General features: G+C 34.0%; 1 protein-coding gene across 2 annotated transcripts in view; it reads right to left on the minus strand.

Annotated features, from left to right (window-relative positions):
* Window positions 1–15,803, minus strand: part of LOC149064476 (protein turtle-like) — a 283,557-nt gene that overhangs the window by 46,755 nt on the left and 220,999 nt on the right. For both annotated transcript variants that reach the window (XM_089255170.1, XM_089255171.1), the window contains exon 8: window positions 5,868–6,155. In XM_089255170.1, the coding sequence (XP_089111296.1) occupies window positions 5,868–6,155 (288 nt within the window). The remainder of the gene's footprint in view (window positions 1–5,867; window positions 6,156–15,803) is intronic.

A 15,803-nucleotide genomic window follows, 5' to 3' on the forward strand; every position in this document is an offset into this window, starting at 1 on the left:
GGTCATAATTTTTTTTTCTTATTAAGTTCTGGAAGAAGATGATTCAGGAAATATTTCTAAGAAAAAAATAGGTAGAGGGATTTTCTATTCATTCTTATATAATTAAGAGAAAAATTCATACGCCATGAGTAAATGAGTAAATGCCAAGACGGACGGGTATAAATTCATTGCTTAAGACTCACTGCTATTAAAAAAAAATTTGGCTGGAACACATCGCGCCAACTAATGAAATTAATATCCCAAAGAGACTCCCATTTTAAGAAGGTAGTAAGAATTTATACATTAAATAACGTTATGTTATGACAGTTTGGGATGAAATAAGAAATATATATAAATATTAATATTTATAATTTATATTACGTTTTTAAAAGGGTGACTTGATATTTTCGAATTATAATAATTAGCATAATAATTTAATGAATAAATAATAAAATATTTTATAATGTGGTTATATCTTAAACCATGCATTTAACTATTTTCTTTTGTATACATGATTATACTCCGCATGTTCTTTTTTAAGTAGCTTTCATTAGTGTTTTTCCGCGAATTTATGCTGTATTTTTCATATTTTGAATTGTGTAGACTTTTGCTTTTTTGACTTTCAAAGCTTATCATGCAAAACGCCAGGGGAGCTGATGATAAAATGCGTCCTTTTTGGCTAACTATCATCAGAAACGTTTTACCCTTGAAACAATGTTGAGGGAGGGGTCCCCTCTTTGCATTGTTCCTTTACTTCAATTTTTAACGTTTATTTTTTCGTTTTCATCATTCACTTATTGTATATTTTATGGAACTTGCATATTTTGCAGCCATAGGCGCTATACTTGAACTTTGAATTTCAAATTTCATTCCGTTTTTTTAATCATTCTTTTCATTTCTATTTTCTTTGCAAATCTTTGGCCATATATTTCACATATCTTGAATCTTCAAATATATTTTGAATGATTCAAAAATACCAGCCATTATATGAAAAGCGTTATGTAAATCAGCTTTCGACTAATCTCCTACAGAAAATTAAAAAAAATTAATAATATTATTAAATGACTACAAATTAAATAAAATAACGCAAGTTGAATTAATTTACAAAATCTCTAATGCTGCGGCATGAACTGATTTTTTTTTGAATGAAGCAGAAATATTATGCATTTCAAATAGAATTAAAAATATAGAAATAAGTATATTTTTAAAAATTCAATTAGGTTTATAAAGTCTATGAAATTCTAGAAACTTCAGTGTTAATCTTCTACTTCACAGTATTGTTGTATGACAGTTAGGCCTATCTTTCAAACCGAGCGCCACTCTGGTCTATCGGCCTGAAGCAATTTACTACAGAATGAGTTGTTCCTGGAGTGCGCATGTGTACCTAAAGGCGCGTATACATTAGCGCACAGATGACGAAATGAAAGCGTTCGCAATTGGTTGTTCAGTAATTTGTACGGTGTTGTGACGATTCTTGAGCTGTTTTCACACTGAACCCACCTGGAATCGGTTTTTCCAACGAGTACAAGGGAAGTTAGTGTACCCACGAGCGGATTAGAACCACTGCAAGTAGGTCGCACGCTACAAGATCGGCGCGCTAGCGTATACGCGCCTTAGTGGTCTGAGTATGTATCTATAGTTGTTCGAGAATTTTAGTGTTGTAATTTAATTTCTTCGAATTATGAGTGACGTGTATGTTTGCACCGTTGTGAGCCTGTTTCTCTCTGTGGCGAGAATTATAAACGGGGAGATGGACTTACATTCGCGCCTCGGAGTTCAGAACCACAGAAAACCAACTTCAGCCGACCACCACTGTAGTATTTGTGGGGTTCGAAGCCAGGTACTCGCGTATGTGAACCAGCCAATCTGATCACTCGACCACCACAGTGACATCATAGTTAGGCCGGTGCGTGTGAGATAAAATAGATTATTTGCCTGAATGGCCGGTTCCACACGGGGGCTACATAGCAAATTCCCCCCTCCCCCCCCAAAAAAAAATTAGTAACGACGATAATCTTAACTAAAAATAAGCGCATAAAAATATTTTTTATATATTTCCATATAAGTTATTCAAATACAAAGCAAACCATCATATTAAAAGCGTGATATAAAATCAGCTTTCGACGAATGAAATTACTAAAATAATGAAAAATATTATTAAATGATTAAAAAATTGAATAACTTAACTCAAGTTAAAATTAATTTACAAAAACCCTAAATTAAAAGTTGCAGCTTCATTCGAATTTTTTTAATTATATTCCCAATTGACATTCTTTGTAAGAAATTAGAATTTTGATGGTGAATCAAAAAATTAAAATGGAGATTCTAGGAATATTAAATACAGGAAATCACCAAATCAACATATACGTTATGAAGGATTAAAAAAAATTCTTTTCAGCTTAAAATTCTCTGAAAATGAAGAAAAAAACCATGAAAGAAAATTCCTGAAAACGACAAAAGCTGTTCATTAAAAAAATAATTTTTTTAAATAAAAAGAACTCTGGACGTGCATATATAATAAAAAAAGAAAGCGAAGCGATTCTTTTGAAGAAGAGTGTGGGAGAAAAAAAAAAGGATGATGAGTATTTTGGGAAATTCGAGTTAATTATATAAACTAGTCTTCTATATACACCGCGATGAGCAGCTTCCATATTTAATTACAAGCTCTTCTTTATAACGTGAATTCCCAAAAGAACCAACTTCCAATTTCCATGCATGAAAAGAAGAGAAAAATAACGTAAAAATAAATGGTAATAGAAGATCCCGAATGACTTGGAAATTAGCTGTGCTCGCTCACAAACACTTAACATCGATTTTTTTCACTCCTTCTTAAAAAAATAGCCTTTTCATTAACTGCATAGCTAAAAGTGCTTTTAGCCTGTTAATTTATAGGTGATAATGTTCGCAAAAAAGACCATCAGTTTCCACACACACGCATCTCGAAAACAGTTTTTTTTTTCTGGTGAGGATGTAATGATCTATATTGGAATTCCACTTTTTTTTCCTTTTGAGTGCATGACTTATCGACATCTCGTACCCTTCTACAATCTTCGGTAATTATTCAATTATCAATCTAATATGATATTGACTTCATATCTTATTCGATTACTAAATAAATAAGACATGATGTCTCAGAAGAGAAGTTAATGAAATAAAAATCTGAGCAGATTTGATGTTCTCGAGTGCGAAATAAACAAATATTGGTATTATTAAAAACCATATTTTTCTCTCATATTTAGCAGTAGCGTACATGATTATGGAAAATCAATTTCTCTTAATTGCATTTTTTTAATCTACTTTTGCCATCCAATTAACTGTTGGAGTGAGAAAAAAATTATATTTACGAATGAAATCATGGAGGAACTATAATTCAAAGTCAGTTTCGGGCAAACTCAAAAATATGGAAATATGTACAAAATTAAATAAATTGAATAACTTTTTCCGGGCAGATTTTATAAATTATGCTCGACGATAAAAGTCTAAAGTTTATGTAAATCTTGTTTAGATCACCAATATCGTACATGTTATAAGTGCTCGTAGCCAAATTTAATCTAGAAATACAAGTGATGCGAATATATTCACACAATTCGAAATTCTTGCTCTCGCTCTTTAATATAATTACACTCTAGCTAAACAATCCCGATTTATATATTTCATATTTTCCAATAGGTCTTTAAATCTTGGTTTTGTGAAAAGTTGAGTGCGTATTTGAATTAATTTCGGGATTAACATAATTGAGTTAGTTCAGTCAATATTTAGTGTAGTTGTTGATTAGATAACATACTGGAAACCCCTCCCCCTCCCCTGCTAACTGAATACCGTTAATGCGATAGCCTGCTTAATCCGAACAAGTGAGAAAAAAAGGAGCGCAAAAAAAATAGGAGAAAAAAGGAAACATCCAATGCGCGAGAACATCTTAACAACAATACAGGCACCTGGGCCAAGGAATGCAATTCTCTGTACGAGGCTGCAAAAATCTAATTGAGATGAAAGTAATAACAAGCACCCCCCCCCCCCCCCGTATTTTTGTAGGGAAAAAAATACAGGCAGCAGGCTCTACAGACATTTAGTTGCTGTTAAACGGACTTAGCTTATAAACGTGTGGGCGAATGGAGTCTCAAATTATTAAAGATCTCAATTAAAATACATGTACAGGATTTTAGATATACAGTCTGCATTAGTAACAGGGCGCATGGCATTTTATTGGTGAACCGTTGATCCTAGAGGCATACATCCAATTAGAAAAAGTTTCCAAATAGCCTGTATTACTCAGATATGTCATTCGTGTTGGAAAGAATTGTATAGTTATTAATAGGATTTGGATTTTTATGCCCCTATAGATGAAACGTCGTTGCTGATCGGTAAATTCAGGTTTTTTAACTTATCAGCAACGACGTTTCATCTTTAGGGCATAAAAATGCGGGCCCTAGTTATTAATATATAAAAATTAATTTTTTATACAGTCTTCCCAAAACCCAGTTAAAAAGCTGTTGCACTGTCTCTCCTGATGCCAACTAAAAAAATTAACGTTTCTAAATGCAATATTCACAGAGATATTCGAATTCGAAAAACGGAGGGAAGTTGTGTAGAAAATTAAAACAGCATTAAATGCGGATAATCCGTTTTATTCGAATTTAATGCTGGTCTTTGTCAACTTTCTTCCGTTTTCGAATTCAAATATATCAGTGAATATTGCACTTAGAAACGTTAAATTGTTTTTTGTTAGCATCAGGAGAGACAGGGCAATAAATTTGTTACTGGGTTATTGAACACAAGGTGTCCGTATAAAAAGTTAACATTTTTATTTTAATAGCTCCTACCCCTTGCAACATTTGCCCTCCCTTTTATCTGAATGCTACACATTAATTAAATGCTTTTTCTAATTGAAAATATGCCTCTAGGATGAACGGTTTACCAGTAAAATACCATATGCCCTATTACCAATTCACTCCGTATAAATCGGGCTGAAGTTTTTTCCTAAAGGGATTCGATCTAATGTAACTCTTGCCTAACATATCGGATATCTATTTTTCATCAAAACGATTTACGTTTGAAAAATGAAAACCTGTAATATCAAAATCATTCGCTAATCCTGAAATCCCCGGCCCCACTCCATTCAAATCAGCAGGTCTTTATTATAGATTTGAGTGTTTTTAATCATGGCATATCAACTACAAAAATGACTCCCGATGAGTTGCGTTTTGATCCTTTAAACGGCACAGCAGAAATCACTTCACCCGCTGTATGGACATCACTACTCTACAACCGGACTTGTCCCATTGCCGATATACTTCTTCCAGCCCACTTAACCCACTGAAAAATATGTAAAATGCCATATTCCCTCACTATTTTTTATGAAGTAGGCTATCATCTAAGAATCAAAAGGTGCAAACTAGGGGGATGAGAGGGGAATAGAAGAAAGTGTTCTACTGAGAAATCTGCATACTTGGACTTGTCATTGCTGAAATGAAAGACTTTAAAGAGGACGAGCCATCTCGTCAATGACGTCGAGAGCGTTAAGAAAACACTCATGTGTGAAAGTGATTTTGTTTTCAAGTAAAAATATCGGAAAGATTCCAGAACATTAACCACTTCTTCATACATAATTATAATTTCTTTCGCATATGATACGTTTTTATAAAAGCAACGTATCATTGACTACGGCTCTCGATCACACATTGACATTTAAAATTTAAGGATACTCGAATATGAGCCAGGCTCACATGAGCTTAGAAAAAAGGGTTTGGCAATTATAATTAAATCGCTGAGAAGGTAATTAAAGTCTGATTAAAATCTGTTTATCAATGAAAATCTGAGCTGAAAAAAACAAACAAAAAACAATCCCCATCTTCAGCATTGTTATAAAGATTATCAACTTTTTTTTTTACCTTCGGGTACAATATTTGTGATACATGGTTCCCGTTGTACTCCGGCCGAATTTTTTCCCCAGCACAGTACTACACCATAATCTGCCAATCTTCTCGGTACATATCTGAGTACTCGGAATGCTTCAGGATGTCTTCTTTTCAGATCCACCGTACCTTTCATCGTGCTGTTCAAGGACCAGTGATAAGCCGATGGTCTCGGATCCGATTCCACGTCACAGGTTATATTGACTTCTTCGTTTTGCTGTACATTGAACGTATTTGGTTCGCGATACTTGCATACTGGTGAATCTAGACAAAAATAGTTAACAAAGGATTATATCACTTCATTCAATTTCACTTTGTATGCGTGGGAACGACATGTATATAAATAACTGATAATTTCATGAAATATAGAGATCAGATAAAATATAGGTACTCAGGATGTTTCGCAAAAAGAAAAAAGTCCGAAAGGAATAGAAGTTTTCTAGTTGATTCTCATTTAAAATTATATGAAAAGTGCCAGTGGAGAAGTGAAACTCAGTTGTGATCATTTCACGTGTGAAAAAAAAGTAAAAAAAAAGAATAAATAAATGAAAAAAGTAATAAAATGAAAATCAAAAAATAAATGAATGAAAATACAGAAAATAAATGGAAAATGTAATAAAACGAATAAGGGAATGATAATTAAGAACAAAATGCATGGAAATAAATAAACAAATGAATAAATAAACAAATGAATAAATAAACAAATGAATAAATAAACAAATGAATAAATAAACAAATGAATAAATAAACAAATGAATAAATAAACAAATGAATAAATAAACAAATGAATAAATAAACAAATGAATAAATAAACAAATGAATAAATAAACAAATGAATAAATAAACAAATGAATAAATAAACAAATGAAAAATAAAACAAAGTAAATAAAATTAATAAAAAATGAATAAAACTAATGGAAGAATTAAAATTAAAAAACATTTTGAAATAATATTTAAATTTCTATAGCCTCCAAGCAAAAAAAAAAAAAAAAGAAAAAAAGAAAAGAGGTTTGCGAAATTTGCAATCTCTTACTATTACATAGAAAGAAGTTTACTTAGCAATATTTGAGGAAAAAGAGATAGATGTTACTGAAATTCTTGATTTTTGTCACTTATTACGCGTTAAAAGTCTCAAAAGGATTACGGTCTTAAAAAAAATTATAGAAATAAAGAATTGCAATCACTGATATTAACCGATAAATAATCAATCTCTATGAATGTTTTTCTCAAATCTTAGGGGTTTCATTACAGTAAAGAGAGAAGTCAATTTTACCAATTGACAAATTTTTGGTTGGGGTCCATATGATAATTCTATTGTTATACGTATATCTCGCCAAGTATTGATTTTACTAGGGTGAACAAAGTTAATTTGCTTTCGTTTTTTGCTGATATTTTTAAAAAAATTTATTTTAATTTGAGTATACCTAGAATGCTTCATAAAACAACCTACACCCAAAAAAAAAAATTTCCCACGAAACAGTATACGTGATAAATAACGACTCTACCATATTTACAAGGAACTGTATTACTCACAATCTTCTCGAATATTCTTTTATGTAAGTAATCAATTATTTTCGATACGTAAGAATATTTTATCCAGTTTCAAAAGAATACTTCCAGATGCTACGTCTGTCTATGGTAAGTAATGAATTAATTGAACGTGATATTAATGAACAGGAACGACAGCCGTCTAAAATTAATTAACTTGCAAGTGCTAGGAAAAACCTCGACCGTATAATAAATTGCGATGTACATAATGAGTGCCGAAAGCAGTAATATTAATGAGTATAATTAAAGTATAAGACAACGAAGATGACCAATGACTCGTTACCCGATTCATGCTAAATTACATTTTCATTTTAGAGAATAAAAATGTTTAATTTTTCTCTTCCATGCATATAATAAATTCGCATTTCATAATTAATTTCGGTTGAATTACGGACATGAAGTGGTGAACACAATTTTCAGACTGGAACATAACATTTATCATAAAACTCGTCATAATAATTGATAGCTACAGATTTTTTTATTAATGCCTGAAGTCTTTTATGGCTAAACGTGTAAGCAGGGAGGCAAAATAAAAGACGATATACTGATATTTCCCCTCCGGAATTTTCGCATTTGCCCGCCGCGTGAGTGGCGAAGTGAGTAACCAAGAAAGTTACTGTATGAGTGACCATGTGAGTGGGTGATTGACTAAGTAAGTGACTGCATGAATGACCAACAGAGTAGGCGAGTGACTGTATGAGGGAATGATCGAAAGCCTGACCAAGTAAGTAGATGAGTGAATGATCGTAAGCCTGACCAAGTAAGTAGATGAGTGAATGATCGTAAGCCTGACCAAGTAAGTAGATGAGTGAATGATCGTAAGCCTGACCAAGTAAGTAGATGAGTGAATGATCGTAAGCCTGACCAAGTAAGTAGATGAGTGACCGTCTGAGTCAACAAGTGAATGGGTGAATGATCTTGCTTGATCAGTCAAACGGTCACTCACTTGATCACTCATACGTTCACTCGATCAATCATAGTGACTCACTTGATCATTCATATGGTCACTCACTCAACCACACAGTCATTCCCACTCATTTATTTATACGGTTACTCATACGTCTTTCACTCACTCATACAGTCACTTGCACACTCACTTGGTCAGCAATAATTGAATCTCACGAGTGACTTCGTGGACTGAATCAAACGATGTGGTACAGCGATTGGAACAACCCCACTGCACATTGAATCAGTAACCAATTTAAGGCTGCAAATGAAACCAGACTCATCACAAAAGTGGTCAATAAAAATCCCTGTATGTGTTTGGGACAATGTGTTTGCATCACCTAGTGAGGCAGACCCTAATGTCTCTGGGTTCCTATCACTATCACTCACTTGGTCACTCATACAATCAGTCATGTCATATGGTCATTCACTCACACATAGTCACTCAAAAGCCACTCAGTTGGTCGCTCATATAGTCTGGGCAGGCGAAGTGCCCGGGGCAAAATGTCGGAGGTGAAATTTCCGGATCCCATAAAAGACTATATTCTCATTTGAAACGAGCCTAGTTTTTCTTTCAAACCGAGCACAACTCAGATCTATCACCATTTATGGGCGATTCACTACCTAGTCAGTTGTGCCGGAAGTGTAACTATGTGTGTACCTAATAGTCTGAGTGCGTATGTAGTGTTGTGTTAGATTTTTTAGTGATGCCATCTGTATTTCAGAAGTGAAGTGAGTGATATGTTATGATTGAATTACATTTGTACTGTTTGTAGGTCTGTTGCTCTCTGTGGCGAGACATTTTAAAGGGGAGATCGACTCGCATTCGCGCCTTGAAGTTGGGAACCACAGAAAACCAACTTCGGCCGACCACCACTATGGCGACGATGGGGTTCGAACCCGGGACCGTCACTATGACCAATCGACCAACACAGCAGCTAGACGAGCCTAGCTAGAATTTTTGTAACTTAGAAAGCAATGGGCATAGAAATAAAAATGGATAAAAAAGCCACTTCTATCCGTCCTCGGAAAATATGAAGAAGCAACTATAAAGACATATAAAATAGGATAAAAATCGGAACATAAAAATGTCAGAGTGAACGCTATTCTTCTTACACCTTAATGTAAATTGACTGAATATAATCCAATACAAAAGATATAAGTGGAGAAACATTCAGAACAAATATATGAGATGAGGGATATTATCACTGTTTCTGAAACTTATAACGGATGCATAGAATAAATTTACTATACGTCGGAAAATATTTTGAGTACGAGAGGCGTCTCACATTCTAACAAAAGGGTATCTTACATACAGAATATGCAACACAAGTCCAAGACAATTTTACTATATAATTGAAAATATTGCATTATGTGTGCACAAGAGATGTTTTACACTCGAAAAGGTGTATCTCATATTTTCACTAGACAAGTATAAAATACAACTCCATCTGACACTGTACATTGTTTCTTCCGCTTTAAATTTCCCCCAAGCCATAGAATATTCGAAAATTCTATAACCCCGGAGTATGCGACCAGGGGCTTAGGACAGCTATGAATGTTTCCTAACAAGCAATCTTATAATTAAATAGAGAAAGTAACTTGTATAGAATATATATATATTGTTACTTTTTCTTTCTCAACCAACACGGCTTCAGACGGTCCCTTTCTACCACTTCCCAACAGTCCCTTTTCATCCATGACCTTTCCGAAGCCATTGATAACAAGTTACAAACCGATATCATCTTCTTGGATTTTTCTAAAGCCTATGATAAAGTTTCGCACAACAGACTCCTCCTTAAACTTTCAAATCTCAGTCTTAATGGTTAGATGCTTTCTCAAATGGTTGGATGCTTTAATAAAAAATCGTTAACAATTCGTTGATTTTAAAGATCAAGATTCAGCGTTTGCCACTGTAAATTCAGGTGCTCCTGAAAAATTGGGTTTCAAATTTCAACGTTAAAAAAAAGAAAAAGAAATGCAGATAAATCATTTCGACCCTACGACTGCATGATTTTACTTTTTGACAAGTTATAGTAGATTTAAATTTATTTTTTTAATTGACAAGTTTTATTGCCATCTACGGGTTGCTTTTGAACGGAAATGAAAAATGACAACGCAATGAATGTCTCAAACATAAAGTTGCCAATTGGCAACGGGAAAAGAAACATATTTAAAGTAGATGCTGCCAGTGAGTAACAAAAGTTGTAAAACACTTGTAAAAACTCAATCCCATTAAAATCACCGGGGAAATAACATTTAAAGCACGTCCAAAGATATCAAAATTTAGGTACATTTTTCACAACTAAAGCAAATTATTATTTTTTTTTCAATTATTTTTCTCAATGAAAATAACAATAATTTAAGTGAACACATTAAGCTAAATTGTTCGAAAAACTCAGAATGACAATAATGTTACAAACAATTATCTTCAATTCATCAGCATAAAAATGAGATTTATTGAGGTATCGGAAATTGCTAAAAATCATCAAAACCCATTGTAGAAAATAAATTAACTCTATACTTACACGCGCTTGTGTGTGTATTTATATATATATATTAAACATTTTACCTATTCTATACTGATAAATTATGCATGGAGATGCGCTAGAGGATAAAAAAAAATCCCGGATTGCTATGAATAATTTATGTGCTAAAAAACAGATTTCTATCTGGAATTTTATGGGGAAAAAATTCTGTATATCTCAAGATATTTTCTTGAGTTTTCTGGTTTTCTTTTTATTATAGAAAAGCTAGGAAAAAATTCATCTTTTTTTTCTAAAGGAAAAGGGATAAGCCTTAACTTACTGAAAAACATGGTCTACGTCTTTGAAATTCCTTTTTAAACCGAGTTTTCTAAGGTCCGATTTTGTAAAAAATATCCCACTGTGATACGACGTTTTCTACTTTTATTTTCGGTATATGGTATAGGATTAATGCATAATTTACTTGCGCTTTGATATTTGCTTTTATCATGAAAGTAGAAAATAATATATTCAAATTTTTTTCTGTTTTGAGAAATGATATTGTTTTTTTTGAGTACTTCTTTACCGCACGCCAACTCCAGTCATATATCGCCATACGGCAATTTCCAATTAGTGGTGGAAATGAAAACGCCATCTGTCGATGGTAGCCCCAGGCTCGATAGGTAAAGAACTTTTTCTCGGGCCCCGTTTGGTGTATATGCAAAATTTAAAGACGATCGATCTAAAATTGTAGATTTGTATAGAGAATGTGGTGGTCGAGTGATTCTAGTGACGGACTCGCGATGCGAGGATCCGGGTTCGAACCCCACAGTGGTGGTCGGCTGAAGTTGGTTTTCTGTAGTTTCCAACTTCAAGGCGCAAATGCGAGCCGATCTCCCCGTTGAAAAGTCTCGCCACAGAGAGCAACTACTACTATTGTATTTGAAATCACGGAATATTTTCTGTTGGCTTCAGGAGATATAGGGCAACGCCTTTCTGTAGTCAAGGGGACAGGGGGGGGGGGGGGTCGATTTAAAATTTAGATTTTTTATTTTGTGACACACTGTATTTTCACTCCAAAAACTGGTACAGCTTAATTTTTTAACGCCTTTTGAGCATTTTTTAAAGGGGGAATCACATACCTCTTCGGCAAACAGTTGATGAGATAAAGGCTGCATTACCATTTACAAGACACCCTGTATAAACTGTGTGTGTACCATAATGTTACGATCATAAGCTTTGGTGACACCTCTAGAAGCCGCGATGCATACTTAATGAAACACTGTCTCAGTCGATGTTGATACATATTTTTAAATATCAGTGTTATTCTCATATAAACTTCAAGTCCGGTCATAATCGGAACAGTCAGAATTTGCAACAGGGGATCTTCAACGCGTGGCCCGCGAGCCACATGTGGCTTTCGAAGCTTTCTGCAGTGGAAAAAGTCTCAAGAAATATTTTTTTAATCTCAGATTTAAAAAAATTCTCAAATATTATAGCATACCCCCAATTTTACTCATAGCCCTTGGCTTCGTTTTGCTCATACGGAAAGACTAAATACAAAGAAAGACAAGATACTAAAATATATATCTAGATACCGCAGTATGACTTGTTGGCCCTCAGACTACATGGATTTTGTTTTGGCCCGCAATGTCTAAAATTTGAGGATCTTTGATACTCCCATAGGCCCAAACCACGACATCCAAAAATACCGACTGCACCTGTGTCTTGAAAATCTAAAGAAGTACGTATATGTTCTAATTTTGAAATTCCGAAATAATGTCTGCTGAAATTCGACTACAAATAAATCAGTAACAAAATTCACACTCACTCAATTATTCGTAGCTATTTATGTGTACACTTCTCGGTATATATGCCAACTTCTTATTTATTTTGAAAATTATAAATCACCATTATGATTATATCTGTTACTTCCGGAGCTTGAAATTGACCAGTCCACGAATTGGCCAATTTTGTTGCAAATTGATGTTGTTCGAAGTTCGGGCTTTGGCTATCCATCGAAGTGGCCAGAGATCCCTTCGTAAAGTGCGATAACAAAAGACATGATCCGAGGTCACGCCAAGTTGGCGTATTTTTTCGTGATAATTATGTACACGTTAGCCGTGGAAACCCATCAAACCGCAGACACGATACGGTAATATTTAATTTTCTCTTGAAAATTTGACGGAAAGAAAACTATATTTGGACAGAAAAAAAATTCTTTTTTCCCCTCGTCACAGGGAGCTAATCCAATACAGCTACGTGAAGCCATGTAACACACGTAGGCGATGGAAAAAAAATGGATTTGGCACATGGCACACCGTTTTACATTAGCACACTGAAATTTGGCTACTTCGCGCATTGGCTGGCTAAAGCGAGAATCATTTCTGGAAATCGGACTTCAGCCAAAATGGCCACATTTCGGGCATTGGCAGTAACATATTCACAAAATACACCCCAACAATACACCAGTATTAATATCTTCTGTGAGGTATAATGTTAATAATCATAATTAAAATAACCCTGATAATCATATAGTAAAGACAAGTTTTTAAGGATGAAGTACGAGAGTAACGTCGATTAAAACACACCAGGAATAACCAAACCAAAAATATTAAATGCAAGGAAAATTGTTTTAATGTGTATCGGAAACCAATAACGAGCAATACGTTAAAAATGATTTAAAAAAACCATAAGGTGATGACAAGCCAAAAAGCAAACATTGACAAATGTATAATTTAGTTTTAGGAAGGAATAAAAAAAAAAATCACTGATATATGATCGTGTTTGTTAAATAAAATTATGGGAAAAAAATTTTACGTTCTTTTCTCAAAAAAAAATTAAAAAAAAAAATTTATTAATGATGAAAAATTTATCTGAAAATTTATGTGAGAGCAAAAAAAACCCATGAAAAAAGGGAGATAAATGCTCTTGTTAGCGTTACTAATTAGAGAGAAATTATACCATGGAAAATTACATTTACTTGTTTTTTATCTTATGTTGGTGCGTTTTTTTGGAGATGAATAAAAATATTACAAAATTGATAAACTCATTTTTCCCACGTGAAAAAAACGATTTTTGCTTTTCCAGAAAAAATAATTTCCACAGAAAAAGTTTGCACTTGTCAGTTATATGCGCAAAATATCCGAAAGAAAAATTTCAATTTACTTAACAAGTTTTTTTTGAGGTCTCATTAAAGAAAATAAGTATTAAGATAGTCGATGTTACATCTTTAATTCGAAAGAATGAAGTATGAAAAAAAAAAGAAACTTTTTTGTCTGAAATTTTTTTTTGGCTGGAAAATTATATTCTCAAATATCTTGAAAATATTTCCAGCGAATTTCTTTCAAAATGATTTCTCAAAGAAAAAAAATTAGAAATATTTTGAAAATTTTAAAAAATAGTTTAATATCATAAATTTATGACAACACTTGTCCTGCGAGCCAAATTTTGCACTCGGTTCATGACAAATTACAAAGCCACTCGAGTGGCCGCGAAAGATCATCAAACCATTTAAGGGGTTCGTGGTGGATTTTCAGATAATTTAAGCTGCAAACGGGTCACATCTATATCACTCAAGTGTCTCTAAGCACATTTTCAAATCACTTGAGCGACCTCAATCGTGTTTTGAAATCATTTGAGCTTTCTGCGGTACACCTCCAGTTCATTGAAGGGGTTCGTGGTACATTTGAAGATTATTTTAGTAACTGGTGGCACTTTTCCAGATCACTCGAGTATCTCGCGGCGCTCTTTCAGATCGCTTGAGTGGATTGCAACACACTTAGAATTAGATCGATTGAACGGCCCGAGGCATTTTTGTAGATCAATTTAGAGGATCTTGGAATAGATCATTTAACCCCTTCGCTTACAAGCAGTTGGCTAAAAATTCGGATGATCTCTATTTGATGAATCAGCATTAAATATGGTAACCTTGTCCTGAGCTAACCCCAAGTTTGAAAAAAAAAGGAGGAGAAGTGGAAAAGTAGAATAAAAATAAAAGGAAAATGATATATATGAGATAAGCAGATAAAAGCGTAGATTTTATAGATTTTTATTTTCACCCTCAACCCCAACCTGTTCTCTTTCGCTGTTTTATGCATATAGTAGAAGGATATGTACCTCATATCCATCACGTATATATGTGGGGAAAAACTAAAAATAGGAGTATTACAATAGACGGAGGAGGAAGAAACGTCAAATTTGTTTCATAAGGTTACAACAAAGCTTCGCGATGATGAGGAGAGAGGAAAAAAAAAAGAAAGAGAATTCGTTTGAATTTATTCCACTAACGTTTGCACGCAATATTACACTCTTGAACGTAAAGTGGTTGAGTGACTCGGAGCGCATTTCAAGATCACTCAAGAGGCCCGCGGCGTGTTTACATCATAACTTAAGTGGTTTGCGGAACATCTCCAGATAACTCAAGTGGCTGCGACATGTTTACGAACCAATGAGGCGACTGGCACTATCCAAAAGTTCGACCACCCTTGGCTTAGATGGATTCACTTTGCCAGTGGACAAAATTACTACACTACTGATATTGTACGGTTAAGTAGTAGTAGACCTACATCGTGATACTGTAGTTAAATAGCCTGAAAATTCCAAGTATTTACCATCTTCACTTCAAAACATGGAAGACAGATGGCTGCACTAGCAACAACGCGAACCAGCTTAAATTGACAGAATTAGTGCGTTAAGGTACACACATATACACTCAGAACGCACACATTGCTGCATGTACCGATTCGTTAGAAATTCGGCATTGGGAATGTGTACGAGGTGCATGTACGGTTAAGAAGAAGAAGATTCACCCTAATGAGATGGGCGCCTTACATTTTACCAAAACATTAAGTGATAAAAAGGAGTATAGGGATAGAAATGTATAAATTATTATGTCTTGTAATGTCAGCTTTCTTCACATTTACCAATATCACCGATCGAATCCAGCATTCTA

This window comes from Pholcus phalangioides, unplaced genomic scaffold (genome assembly GCF_987345545.1).
Source record: "Pholcus phalangioides strain wild (caught in Gottingen) unplaced genomic scaffold, Ppha-v1.0 ptg000042l_1, whole genome shotgun sequence".
Taxonomy (NCBI): Eukaryota; Metazoa; Arthropoda; class Arachnida; order Araneae; family Pholcidae; genus Pholcus; species Pholcus phalangioides.